At 46.0% G+C, this 13,583-nt stretch overlaps 2 protein-coding genes across 7 annotated transcripts; both read right to left on the minus strand.

Moving 5' to 3' along the window:
- Positions 1–128: 128 nt before the first annotated feature.
- LOC128906771 (serine/arginine-rich splicing factor 7-like) lies at positions 129–7,695 on the minus strand. 3 transcript variants are annotated; one of them, XM_054194639.1, is made up of 9 exons: positions 7,576–7,695; positions 6,996–7,176; positions 6,673–6,849; positions 5,653–5,727; positions 5,423–5,524; positions 4,876–4,929; positions 2,026–2,070; positions 1,296–1,331; positions 129–440 (listed from the first exon to the last, which is right to left on the minus strand). In XM_054194639.1, exons 1-9 carry the CDS (start codon positions 7,595–7,597, stop codon positions 416–418), a joined length of 717 nt encoding a protein of 238 aa, XP_054050614.1. In that variant the 5' UTR covers positions 7,598–7,695; the 3' UTR covers positions 129–415. The 3 variants fall into 3 exon arrangements, with proteins under 3 accessions (XP_054050614.1, XP_054050615.1, XP_054050616.1); XM_054194640.1 differs by lacking the exon at positions 2,026–2,070; XM_054194641.1 differs by lacking the exons at positions 129–440; positions 1,296–1,331; positions 2,026–2,070 and adding an exon at positions 2,077–3,265.
- A 1,306-nt stretch (positions 7,696–9,001) lies between these two features.
- Positions 9,002–13,569, minus strand: GEMIN6 (gem nuclear organelle associated protein 6). Of its 4 annotated transcripts, none has more exons than XM_054195387.1 (3): positions 13,337–13,569; positions 11,726–11,946; positions 9,002–10,091 (listed from the first exon to the last, which is right to left on the minus strand). In XM_054195387.1, the coding sequence occupies exons 2-3, from the start codon at positions 11,851–11,853 to the stop codon at positions 9,716–9,718; spliced, it is 504 nt and encodes a 167-aa protein (XP_054051362.1). In that variant the 5' UTR covers positions 11,854–11,946; positions 13,337–13,569; the 3' UTR covers positions 9,002–9,715. The 4 variants fall into 4 exon arrangements, with proteins under 4 accessions (XP_054051362.1, XP_054051361.1, XP_054051359.1 ...); XM_054195386.1 differs by having other exon boundaries at positions 11,726–11,871; positions 13,337–13,567; XM_054195384.1 differs by lacking the exon at positions 13,337–13,569 and adding an exon at positions 12,151–12,519 and having other exon boundaries at positions 11,726–11,871.
- Between the last annotated feature and the right edge of the window lie 14 nt (positions 13,570–13,583).

Consider the following 13,583-nt stretch of genomic DNA (forward strand, 5'->3'; position numbering starts at 1 on the left):
CTGCTGTGCTACACTCGTGTCACAAGCCCCTCTAACAGCCTGCCTCCTCCTGCTTTTCACCACAGTAACACCCGACCTGCTTCGGCTACCCCAATATTAACAGAAACAGCAGGGTTATCACAAAATACTTCTTAGTTAGAAATGCACAGTTTATTTCAATGCGCCAATAAAAAAAGCCCAACGTTTCCAGATCACAGAACGTTAACACAACAAAAAGAGTTTTGCATTAGTCTCCTAATAAGACTTTTTAAAGATCCAGATTCATGCCAATTGTTAGTCAATAGAAACAGCCTTCTAGGACTAAGCCCTTACATTTATAAAGACACCACAAAATCCCTTATAATAATGTAAACAAAATAAATTTTCTTCTTAAACTTTTTAAATTTGAACCCATTCTTTCAGGACTTGCGCTCCTTCAAGGGCTTCCTGATGGTGAATGACTGAAAGGGAAAGAAAAAGATTAAAAGCGGCTCCAACAGCAAAACCAACAGAAACTGTGGGTGCTACCCCAGGTTTCCTCTGCTCAGGAGCCCTCCCCCCCCACCTCACAACACCCCTCCCCACAGTTTTCATTTACAGTTCATGAATAATGACAGAAGTGTTCTATTTTACACCTTTAGAAATAACAACTGCTTTGAGCTTGAAAAGGTCAGGCAAAATAAGAGACATCAGCTGTGTGAACCATCAAACCTGCTCAGAAAGCACCTTGGAGGCTGTGCTCCAGCGGTGCAGAGGAATTCTTACTCTGCCAGAACCTGCACGGTTCCAGTTTCGGGCACGATCTCAGACTAGGTAAATTCCAGCACATACTTCTCTCATTAGATAAGAGAACTTGCTTCTTACTTCACAGCACATAGCAGAACTTGGCAGCTCTGCAACTGAGAGCCAGCTGTCAGGAGCCACTAGCAGGAATTTAATCCTACAACATATTCGTGGTTTGCTCCATACCTTACAGTACTCGCTTCTTTCCCAGATTCTGAATTCCCGAGGAACTTTGTGATAGTTGATTCTCACTTGCCCACATTTTCTGTTGTCCTGTAAGATTTCTTTCAAGTAGGCTACCTTAGCATTATTATCATGAAGTTCTAACTACCAGCGGTAGGAAGTGCCCATAAAAATTCATCCTTTCATAGTAGGAAGTGCTCGTAAGAATTCATCTTTTCATAGTTCACAAACTAAGACAAGTAAAAAACTTTTAAGCTTTTATCCTTGCACAAGTTAACTTCTATAGCAAGCACTCCAGACACTAGTTCTATGTAACTGCATGGCACACTCCAGTTTTAAGATATTCCTACCTTCTCTTTGGAGATGGTGATCTGGATTTTGAGCGACTGTTAAATAAAAAAAACAAACACAAACCAAAACAATCAATGTGGTGAATCTGTATACACTCAGTAACCACTTTTGGCCATGTAAAAACAGTAAGAACAGTTTGATGTTGTTAAAAGACACCACCCTTAATGCTGATAGCAAGTATACACAATTACTTTAAGCAAGAAGCTGCAGTGGAGAAGGAAAACTGCTGAAAGCCAGAGCCCTCAGGAAAAGAGCAACACACAGCTTCAAAGTAGCTAAAAAATGATCACAGTGACCCTGCAAAGCAGGAGCAGCGAATCAAGTAGAGGAGAGTCAGGAAGACTGAGAACTACAGTCAGTTTACAACAAGGGTAGGGAAAGATATGCCCCAAATCCTGTAAAAAATACTTTGTCATGACCATGGGTTGAACAAAAACCTGCATCCACAATCCTTCTCGAAGAACTGCCTACTGTCCTGCAAAAATCAGCTATAAAAAGCCCCATAAAAATAACGTATTAAAAATATTTTAAAATCAGCTATTAAAAAAATCCCCCAAACCAACAAAAACGAACAAAAAACCCAAAACAACAACAACGAGAAAAAAAAAAAAACAAAAAACAAAAAACCCTCTTCCACATGCAACTGAAATACTGGTCAAAGCAGAGATTTTGAATCATGACCAAAAAAAAAAAAAAAATACTGAGTGCTACTTGTATTTACACGCTCACCTTTTAGCAGGTAAGCCAGATTTAGATCTACCATGGGACCCAGACCTATAACAGGAGAAAAATAAAGCTCAGCGAAGCAGCCAGTGGCAAGCACATACAATGAAAGTTAGGTAAACCAGCAACAGCAAATTCATACTACGTGGCATCACAAACCAGAGAGGAAGCCTCTGGTGCTGCAGACTCTTCTCGTGATGTTTCAGCAGAATCTTTTAGCTCTTATTGCAGAGACCCCACTTATGAGAAGACAAGAGTACAACCACAAGAAGCTCCCCAGCAAAACTTCAGCTACCACTTTCACAGAAGAGAGGACCTTGTACCAGGCTCCCAGACTTTCTCCCCACCTGCAAGTACCCCTTCCGTAAAGGAAACGGTTTCAAGTGCCATCTTAGAACATCTTTTAATAGCACATTAAGAGGCCAGAATCAGGCACGTGTGCTGAAGAGCTGATGTATTCCCCAGATCAAGTTCCCAGTGCCACTTCTATTCAACTGTAACATAGTTCCTTCATCAGTTCTCCCAATGAAAACAGCATTTCAGTTTTCTCTTCAATATCTGGCTACTAACGTGTAAAACTATTCCCAGTTCATCTTATGAATTAAAATCTACTCCAACAGTGAGACTTTCCTCCCACATTTATCGTGTTACTTTATCAACTCCAGTATTTGCTGTTACTTAAAAAAAATATTTGTCCTCCTAGAGTGTCAGAATTCAGGCATGTGGTATTACTGGACATCAGAAAGTCCAGTGTTCACGACAGCCAGTTGTTTAATAGACTTGGCCAAAAAAAGTAAGAAATTGCTCACAACTGTTTTTAAAGGGTAATCAAGATTCACCTTTACACAGCCTATTAACTTACAAAAAATACTACATGGACAATGCTGGCATAAGTTAAACAAAGAGTTCTGTGCCACTGCTTTGAAACCTTCCTGCTCACTATGCTGAGGTGTCATCTGTTACAGTTCCTAACACTATAACCGGCAATTTTGTTACTGTATCACCGTTACACAGCATGGAGTTGCTGGCAACTACCCAGAACTTGTATTTGGTAGCATAAGAATTATTTCCTTTGGTAAGAAATACAGTAAGGCAGCACACAAGAGCATCATCTTACTGCAAGAACTGATGGCAAATCCTCCTTCTGAGAGGCACAGCAACAAAGCAGGACTGAAGATCAAAAGCTCCAGAAGCAGCACCAGTTAGGTACTAGTGTTTTGCTGCACTAGCAGAGGACCAGCACTGGCTAACACAGAAAAAAGTTTTCACAATCACCACTTCCCACCACTGCCAACTGCAGACCTTACACAAAGTCAGCATTCCTCAGAAATTTCAACACGAGTAGCACGCCTTTCACACAGGAACACGACTGTCCCACAACACTAGCAGTCACCAAGCAACATCAGCTGTATCCAGACTCCTCCACAGTAGCAGCATGCAACTTGAGCCTGGCTAGTCACCTCCTGCACTACAGGCCTCTGGATAATAAGTCGGGACAGCTCTAGTAATACCCATCATCATCATCATCCCCTTAAAGGCTGAATGTGCAAGTCCTAAGGTAGAAGGCAGACCCCTAAAAATCATTTCTCTTCCCCATTCTTATGCAAAACAAAAACGACTTCTTCCAACTTATGAGCTCTCACGTCCATCACGTTGTTATCCTACTCTTTCACCCTTCTTCCAACTAAGACTTAACACAAAGGACAGAGGAAAATAATGCAGGAGGCGTTTACTCTATATCCATTTTCCTCAACTTCCATTTCATCATGGAAAACATTCAGATCCACAAAACCAGGGACAGATGTCAGAGAAGTCCTTCAAAACACTACCTGTGACATTAAGGTCCTGATTCATTCAGCCTTCCAAACCTCTGAAGTCAAGCATCTTACGCATTTGTTAACACTACAGCAATTTAATTTGATTTAATGCTCAGAACCGGAACTGACAAAGGTAAAAAGCCGTAAGCAAGAGTTCAGCCAACAATGGCAACCTTCTCATTACTTCTCCCCCCCCCCAACATTTGGGATTTACAAAAAAACCAACATGTCAAGAAAAACCTAAGCAGCATTTCCTGCAGGACATAAGGTCAAGCATTCTCTAAATGCATCGGCATTAACTAGTTTTCAAAACTTCTCCCTAGACTTTAAATCTTATTGGGGGAAATTACCAGAATATTGGCAAGGAGGATCGTAAATGTGCTCAAGTGACTTGCAGCTGGGGTGTCAAAAACCAAGTATATCATACTAATTGTTGTAACACAAGTAGAACATCTGTGTTTAGGTAACATAGGCCTGTGATAGACTCAGATGGAACATGCTTGAGATTCCTGCCCTGCTATGGGCAAGATCAAAGCACAGTGGTAAGATACGCCTGCGTCAATCCCTGATAAACAGGTAAAAACAGCAAGTTTGTTGATCCTCTAGCAGGGACCAAGCTCCGCAGTGCCTCTGTCCCTGCCTCTGTCCCCACCTGGGTGCCTCTGCCTGAGTGCTGCTTCGAGCATCCCCCCGGTTGGCAAGGTACTGAATATAAAAATTTACTCTTTGTATTTCATCCATGGTTTTGTAGTTCTTCCTGTGTACTGCCTGTGCCGGCTTGCACGCATATATACGCTTTGTTTATGGCTACATATACATATAGTAGCCACAGACCAAAACAAACTTATGTTTATTACAAGAAAACAATGGCTACTTTAGTCTGTGAAGAGGCATAAATTATTAACATTAAGCGCAAATATTGCCATGCTACATAACCTTCTAAGCCCTTCCAGCCAAATTACCCTGGGGAAGAAAAAAAACCACATACACCCCACCCCCCCCAAACTATTATGGATTTGAATTAAAACAATTATCTTACCTGCTTCGAGGCCATACAACAGACCGGGACCTTGAACGTGATCTGGACCTAGACCTACAAAAAAAGCAATGAAAGCTCAACTACTACTACATAATTCATACAGGTGACGTAGAATTCTTTGACTCCTATGATATCAACCTCAGACAATTTTGTTACAACCATGAGTTTTGCAGAAGCAACTTTTTATTATTAAAAAGCTGTAGTACATTTGTCCAGTACTAGCATCCGCATAAGAAATCCTACTGCCCTAAACGACTAAGCATAATTACTCCCTGTATCCCTGAAGGTGAAGTAGGAAACCTTAACCATAGATCAAGGCTGTAACTATAGTATAGTATTAAAAAAAAAAAAAAACACTCATAAACAGCAGTTCCAAAATTATATGCCTAAGTTTTTAACTTCAAAGAAAGCATTCAGTGTAGCCCTCAGGGATGTAACACCACAAAGGCTCCTGCAAACACATGGACTGCAAAATACAAACTTAACGTTAACTGCAACAGGTTACATTCCCTCCAACAGTGTTGCAGGCTTACTATAAAACACATACCTTGATCTCCTTAAAGAACCAGATCGAGATCTGCGGGGTGAAAATGATCTATACCTACGAGGAGAGATTGACCTGGACCTGCGGTACGAAGCTGACCTCGATCTACAAAACAAAAAAGGGAAAAAACCCCACAAAAATGATTACAAGGTACTTTTCACAAGGTTACAGAAAGCGGTGGAGCAGAGGGAGAAGTAAGACAAAGACAGAAAACACAGCAGCCAGAAACCTACCTCCTACCACGACTCCGACTGCGTGACCGAGAATATCTTCTTCCACGGGACCTTGAACGGGATCTAGACCGGGACCTGGTTTTAGGTTAGAGAAAACAGGTATCAGGAAACAGCTGCAGCAATCGGTGCACGTGAGGCCCTGCTGAAGTCAAAACTGATTTCAGACAACTAAAAAGAAAAAAAAAAAAAAAAAAAAAAAAAAGAAAAGAAAACAAAACAAAACAACAAAAACCACACCACTAGCATCTGTCAGTTGGAAAAATGTCTGGGCCTACTTGTCTTGAGCATTTACTACCTAGAAAAATGTTAAAAGCTGAATTACATTGCAGAATTACATTAGAATAGAAAACACTGTAATGCGTATTTAAAATAAACCTTGCAAGTTTGCAGGTCGACCCTCTTTGGCCCAAGGTCTAGCAGATCTAGACGGTCTAGAAGTATCTATAGCCGATCGCTGCATCTAGGTGTTCTCTTCAATCTAACGACGATCAAACTGACAGCCCAATGAGCCAGGGTGAGGCTTGATTGACGCAAGAAGATTTTTCTAGGTGGGAATGTGGTCAATCTGGTGTTCCTCTTTCTAAACCGGAGGGGGGCCCCAATTGAAAGCCAAATTTACTGTTACGGCGATCACCGTCTCAAATTTTCTGCCCTTAAAGAATAAGGTGAAGCTACGTGTAGATGGCTCGAGGGGATCTGGCCTCTTATGCTGATCACCTCAAGGTCTAGGAGGATCTTAAGTGTCGGATTTGCAAGGCGCCTCAGCATGAAATCTTAAGGCTCGTGACATTCTGAATCAAGGCGACTGACTCAAACGAAGAAACCTGAAAGGTTTTGACCAGGTTGATTATTAAGATATTAACATTTTATATGTATTAGCAAAAAAAAAAAAAAGTGATATACACCTGTTGACTTACAACATTAAGATTTAAAACTGGCGTAACATTCTGTTCTTTGCTAACAAGAGCTACACAAAAGTGCACCGGTGAAGCAACCCAGCCGCTCTGGCCCCACACGTACCTGCTCCTCCTTCGGCGACTATAGCGGTGACAATCATAAGCATAGTGGCCTTTCTCACCACACTCATAGCATCTGTCATTAGGGTCAAAGGGGCGCCGTGCGGGAGGCCTGTCGTAACGGGAGCGACGAGGCATCCCCGTTGACACTTCCACTCTCACCCTCGAGCCACATATTATCCTGCAAGACATGATACGTATTAATCACAGGAATGCTCTTCTCCTCTGTGATCGTTACACACAGAATGGCTATCAATGATGGGTGTGGGCTGAGGAGGTCAGAAACTAAAGACAGAGCAGTGAGGGAGGTTTTAGGCATGCACATACTTTCCATCGAGGCCGAGCACAGCATCCTCAGCATCCCTCGGGTCTTCAAACTCCACGAAGGCGAACCCCGGCGGGTTCCTCGCGATCCACACGGTTCTCAGGGGCCCGTAGTAGCTGAAGGCTCTCTCCAGCTCGCCCTTGCCCGCGCCCGTGCCCAGGTTCCCCACGTACACCTTGGTCTCTGCCGGGACGGACGCCATGTCAGGGCCGGGCCCCGCACACCGCCCGCAGCGCGCAGGCGCGGCGCCGGGCACGCGGCCGCGCTCGCGGCACCCCCGCCGCCCCTCCCCCCGCCGCCCGCCGCCATCTTTGACACCGCCTCCATTTTGGTGGGCTCCAGCCGCCGCGCCGTCCCTCACCGCCTCCCCCCCCCCCCGCTCTCCGTTAGGGCCCGGTCTTCACGGGGGCCGCGGCCGCAGGACGGCGGTGGCCCGCCCGCCGCGTCTCCCTCCTTGGCGCCATCTCCCCTCACAGCCGCCCGCCTGGAGCAACGGCCGCCTTCTCTCACCCTCAGCGCGGCGCGAACGCCGCCGCCCCGCGCCCCCTCACCCCCGGTTCACCCGGCCCCGGTCGCCCCTACCGTATCGCCCGTAGCGCGACATCTTCCCGGCGACAGGCCCGGCCCCCGCGCGCGCGACCCTTATATAGAGGGATCGGCCGCCGCGCGTGCGCGCTGCGCCCCGGCAGCCGCACGGGGGGCGGGCTCCGGTCTCCTGGCAACGGGGGCAGGTCTCGCGAGAACCCGGCGCGGGGCGCGCGCCGAATCCGCCGCCTGGGGCCTGCCGCCATTGCGGCCGCTGCGGAGTGTCTCGTCTGGGGGGCCAGCGGGGCTCCTCACGGGCATCGGCCACCGGCCACCGCCGCTCGCCCCCAGGCGAGAGCTCCCAGCGGAGCGCGCCCGGCTGTGAGGAAGGCAGGGCGGTGCTGAGGAGACAGGAACCGCTTGTTTCAGTCATGGCCTCTCACGCCAGACTGGTAACTCAGCTCCCGGCCCTGCTGGCATTGCCTCGGAGCCTGCCAAGCTCCTTGTTCCCTGGTGAGGAGGTAGGAGGCTTTACCTTCCTTGTAACGAGGCATTCTTAAGCTGTTCTTAAGTTTCTTGAGTGGAGTGTGACCTGACACCAGCTCTCACACCGTATGCATCGCAACTGGGTGCCCTGGAGCGCCAAGGGGACTGCCCAGTCAGTGCCCTCACCCAGGCAGGCAGCTGGAGCATTCCTGCGTTGGCATCTACCGACATTCTCAGGGAGATAGGCAGAGGAGTATTACAGGAGAAGCCGCTGCCCAGGCATTCACACCCTGTCCCCGGAGTGGCATACGCACCACCCCAGTCTGTCACCACCACGACCAGGGTCCCTTTGCACCGGGTGACCCCCGTGAGCCAACGGGTGCCCCTTCCCACCCCGCACACACGCTTATGCTTGGGGACGCTCCCTCCTTCCTCAGGCTCGACCCTGGGTTTCCTGCAGCAGAGTCTCAGGCATCGGATTTTGTAAAAATAAATAATTGAAAGGTACAGCAGCAGGATCAGCCTGGGCTGGGTGTCTCCAAAAAGGGAGGGACCCGGAGCAAAGAAATCCCTGGACTATTATACCCCTGAGATCTATATACACCTGCCCCTCACACACTGTTCACATGTCTATTAGTCCAATGGCGATTTTTGGTCTGGGGTCTTCTAAAACCCTCTTTTCTTCTACTAAAAGACTGAACACAGCACTCTTTTCTTCTACTAAAAGACCGAACACAGCACTCTACGAGCTGCTAGGAAAATTACCAAGAAAATTAGCTCTATTGTAGCGTAAAGGCTTCAGCAAATCTAGCTACTTCTAAGTAAAGCTAAGCAGACAGCATAAGTCACACCGTATTATAACCCTAAGTAATTTATTTTAATTAAAACCTATTTAAGTTAAACAACTAATACCTCTCAACAGGAGCGTAAGTAGAGTGAAGGATTTTTAAGAGAAGTCAGCATGAACCTCACCAATCCAAAGTAATTTTAAATTAACTACAGCAGGAATGAGGAGGGCCTTTTATTAACAAGGGTTAGACAGACTTTTCAAATGCATTTGAGCACACTAACAGGTTATTTGGTGCTCTCTCACAATCAGACAGAACAGATCAATACACAAAGAGAAAAATGAAGGCTCTAAGACTCCTGACTAGATTAATAATCTCAGGAATAATCACATAATGATTCTTTCTGAACAAGCTTTCTTTTTCTGAAAAAGCTTTCTGAACAGTTTTCTCATCTGGTTTGGGAATTTCAAGTGTCACAATTCCCTTTCGGAAAAAAACATAAATCTGGTAAGCAGTTCAAATCAACATGCCTACACCACTAGATAATTAATTAAATTAATTTTAAAAGCAGAGGAAAAGGGACAGTTTAAATTTATCATATATCATCTTTCACAAAACTGTTACAAAAATACTTATTAAACTGTTATATCAACTTAATACTGATATAGTAAACTGATATATCAGTTTAATACATCATCATTATCCAATGGCTTGCTTTTAATAAAAAAAAAAAAAGTGCATGGAAAAATGCTTTGTGCTTTTAGTTTATGCTGCTTGTTTTATCCCTTTCTTAACATACAAAAATCAGACACAAGTACCTAACCCTGGCATTTTCGCAAATAGTGAATATCGATACCCAGGACAGTTCCTAAAATGGGCTGGGTAGACCCGTTCCTGAAGACAACTGCTTTAAACAGCAGACATCACTGTTGTTTTTCCAGGTAGCCCTGTATCAAGCCTTGAACCCGAGAGAGAATAATCTCATTGGAGCTGCTGCACTCCTCCGGGCCATATGGCGGGTCAATAGTTAATACCCCCGCCACACACAGTGTTCTTCCCGATTCCCCTTGCTCTGTTACGGGGATGTGGTTTGTTTCTAGCCAAGTCTTCAAGGCGTTCTTCCTCTTTTCCTCTTCCTCCGGGCTGTAGGCTTTGCTTTCTTCAGGTGCAAATATGCAAGAAAGCCGTTGCTTCATTTCATCGTCTCCTTCTTTCAGTATTTCAACCTCCTGGATGGCATGGCCCAAGACAACTGATATGGACACTTTTTCATTCTCCAGGAATGTTGCAAGGACAATACTGCCAAGGAAAGAAGGATGTATGAGTCACTGTACTGAACTGAAGACTGAGAAACACAGGCCAAGATTCTTGGAAATGAGTGTTCATTAGCATCAGCGTAACCCGGATATTTAGGCAACATCAAGTACCCAGCATTTTTCTTGAAAATCATGCTGCTATACCCTTAAAATACTGAAAACGTGGGGCTTCGCGAGTAACTTCTGGCCTTGAATTTGAAACTACTCTAGGTACTATCAAGCAGAGCGTTATCGTAAAAAAGCAAAATGTACATTAAAATCAGGGCTGGGAATATAAATATTTTTTGTGCCGCATTCCCAACCTTGCTAAAGAACCTTAAGTCTTCCAACATTCAAAAACAATGATACTTTCATACATTCAGCACTTTGAACGCTGAAGGCAATGGTGGCAGCTAACACTAGAACCTTTTAATGACAAATTATTCATATTTAATTATTGATCATTACTAAAAGAATAAATTATTTTTTTTTAATGACTGTTGTTAGTTTCTTAACTGAAAACTATAGCTTGAGTATTACAACAGGAACACAGCAGAGCAGGTTCAGGCTCCTGTAGAAGCAGCCTGGTCTTTTCCCAAGGGCATTTACATCCCAGAAGTCCTAAAATATAGGTAGGATATTTCTAGGATCTCTTCCCCATATATCAACAAAGAGGATCAGAAACCATTTTCTTTCTCTTGTGGGAAGAAAAATTCCAGAATTTGATGCCGATGCTTTGCTCATCTACTGTTGCCACCACTAGTGGAAGTAATGGCTTCTTGGGAAATGTGCAGTGAATTATTTCTTGATTGTAGCCTGGGCCACAACCAGAATCACTCACAGCTGGGCGCACCTTTCCTACTGAAATGGCAAGCAACTCCAAGAGAAGATTTGAGTATCAGAGCTACTCCAGAGTTGAAGCAACAATCAATTCTTCTGAAACACATCAGAAGCTGGATGTTCCAGTTTCTAGCCTCCATCTTGTGCTCACATGGGACAAGGTCACAACCAAAAAGGTATTAAAAAGCTCCGGCAGCAAGGAGACAAATTTCTGACTATTCCCTGGTGCGTTTTGCCTTTCAAACCCTGTTTTCAAGTTACCAGAGAACTGTAGTACCACTTTCTGGCCAATGCCCTTGACGATTTTCCCTGCGTCCTCTCCAAAGCAGCCACTACACCCTTATGGCTGTCCAGCTGGAGAGGAAAACAGGACATTGGTGTGAGAACTCTGGACAGAGGATAAGGATTTGAACACCTAAAGCATTAAAAACATTCCTGCAGTCCTGCTCTCTTTGTGAAGCGGGGCTCAGGATATTATTAAAAGTAGTCCTAAACGTATGGATATCATTTAAAGTACTAACATCAGGTCTACAATGAAGTCAGAATGAATCCAGGCGTTATCCATTCCCCAAACTTAATAGTCCTTTGAATGAGATTAAAATGAATTTAGATGAACTGATCTCATCAACTACAATATTGCTTTCTCTTAGGCCTTGCCAATTTAAAAAAAAAAACAGACACACAGCCCCAACTTGCAGTTTTTGCTCCAAGTAAGTTTGCTTCAGTCTTGGGATCTTTTATCTTCCTGAAAAACTTGTTTTCTCCTAGCTCTACAGAAACAAAAGCTTTGGCACTTACCTGGCAGAAACTGGATCAACCGTTAAGACCCATCCTTCGTATTCATGTTTCTCGATTGCAGCAACTTTCACCATTTTGTTCACGTAAGTTTCCCAGTCTAGAGGGCTTTTCCTCTGCCAGTCATTCATATTTCTTACATCCAGAACCTAGAACACAGCCAGTGCAATTAGCAGAAGCAACAGATCCTCATGCTTTGCCCGTCCCGTCATAACTGCGTTTACCTGCAGGTAAAGATCTTCCATTCATCTTAAGCATAGTTTGTTGTTTTGTTTTGTTTTTTAAAGCAAACATCCACACAGGTGGTTTGCATATTGCCACAGTTCTGTAATTTCCCACCAGTTCACTTGTATTTAAAGGCACACAGCAAAGCCTCAAAAAAACCACTGTTCTGCTAATGGAACACTTTCTCATTACTGTAAACGTACCATTGTTTGCTCTGCCCTCTTCCAAAATCTTTGGGGATCCCTGTCCCCGAAGGGCAGAAGTTTACCGGCTTTTCTCTGTGCTCCCCTGTGCCCGAGCCCTCCCGCTAGCCGCGGGCGAGCGTTACCCGCCCGGCTCCGGGCTGGGGCGAGCAGCGGCTGCACTGCGGATATCGACGGCAATGCCACCCCTGCCTCAGCTCGGGGACACGCCAGCGTTTGTCCCCCTCCCAGTGCCCCTCCGCAGCAGGGGCTGGAAAGAAGTGGCACCCCCATCCTTTGTTCCAGCCAGGCTCCCCGGCACTGCCTCTCAGGGCCGCTCCGCTGCCCGCGGGAAGCCCGGGGCCCACCGGAAGAGCCGCCCGGCTCCCCGTCGGGAAGGGAGGCCGAGGCCCCGGCCCCGGCGCACCTCAGGGGGAAGCGCAAAACGCTGGGGCCTGGAGCGCTTTATAAACCCGGGCGTGCGTATCCATTACGCGTATGGATATGCGAAAAAACATGACGGGTATAAAATGAGATAGTCTTATTTTAAGGAGGTAATTTCCCTTTTCTTTTTTTGGTTTTTTTTTTTTTCCTGGTGGTTTCACTTCACTTTCCACAGGGCCGCAGGGATTATTTGTGAATGGTTTATACCGCTGTATTCAGCTGCTCTGCTCTTTCGGGGTAATATTTTAAAGGGTATTATCATAAAGCAGAGATCAGCAAAGCGTTTCCATTGTAAGAGCAAGGAACACAACGGGAAAACTTAGCTTCTGTTTGAAGGAAAAAGTGGTGGCAAGAAGGAATGTGTTTTTATGTATTTACGCGCACAACACAGTTTAGTTCACATTTAGGTCTAAACAGCTTCCTAAGGGGTCCCCCTTTGGATCACAGACCGGAGGGTTGTTTGTTCAAAGTCCCTTCTGAGCAAAACACTCCAAGCATCTCCGGGTTTAATTCGTGCTAATCCGAGTCCTTGCTGATTCCCCCTCCCCGGCATTCTTGCCACTGTAGTTATTTAATTGTTCCGCGAAGCCCTGAAGTTTTTTGGGTTTTGTTTTTTTGTCCTGCCGCCTAAGCGGTATCTTATCGATGCGGGTCGCTACCGCAGGCTCCATCCACACTGCAGCCTTCCCCCCCACCGCCAACTCCACCTCAGCCACGGCCGCCCTCCCAACCCAACCCAACCCAGCCCAGCCCAGCCACTAACTGTGCTACTGGGCGCTCCCGGCGCGGATCGGGGGGACAAAACCCTCTTTTCCGGCGCGAACAGCTCCGGGGGCGATTCTGCGCCGCCGTCCCCAGCCGACGGTGCCCTTTCCGGGGCGGGGGGCTAAGCAACACGGGCCCAGGCCAGCAAGGCCCTTCTTCCCGCCGTAGCTCACCGGCCGGCCCCCTCAGGAGCCGCCGCCCGCTTGCTCCCGCCTCCCCGTCACCGTGGCAACCGGCGCCCCACC

This window comes from Rissa tridactyla, chromosome 3 (assembly GCF_028500815.1).
Source record: "Rissa tridactyla isolate bRisTri1 chromosome 3, bRisTri1.patW.cur.20221130, whole genome shotgun sequence".
NCBI lineage: Eukaryota > Metazoa > Chordata > Aves > Charadriiformes > Laridae > Rissa > Rissa tridactyla.

Bases quoted from the DNA above. Each gene is read 5' to 3' on its own strand.
- LOC128906771 (XM_054194639.1), bottom strand. From the start codon at position 7,597: ATGTCGCGCTACGGGCGATACG. The intron at 6,850-6,995 runs GTATGTGCATGC...CATGTCTTGCAG, and splicing joins GTGCTCGGCCTCGATGGAAA to GATAATATGTGGCTCGAGGG. The intron at 1,332-2,025 runs GTGAGCGTGTAA...TTTATTTAACAG, and splicing joins TCTGGCTTACCTGCTAAAAG to TCGCTCAAAATCCAGATCAC.
- GEMIN6 (XM_054195384.1), bottom strand. From the start codon at position 12,423: ATGGGGGTGCCACTTCTTTCCAGCCCCTGCTGCGGAGGGGCACTGGGA. The intron at 11,872-12,150 runs GTACGTTTACAG...GCTGTGTTCTAG, and splicing joins AGAGGGCAGAGCAAACAATG to GTTCTGGATGTAAGAAATAT. The intron at 10,092-11,725 runs GTAAGTGCCAAA...TTTCCTTGGCAG, and splicing joins GTTGATCCAGTTTCTGCCAG to TATTGTCCTTGCAACATTCC.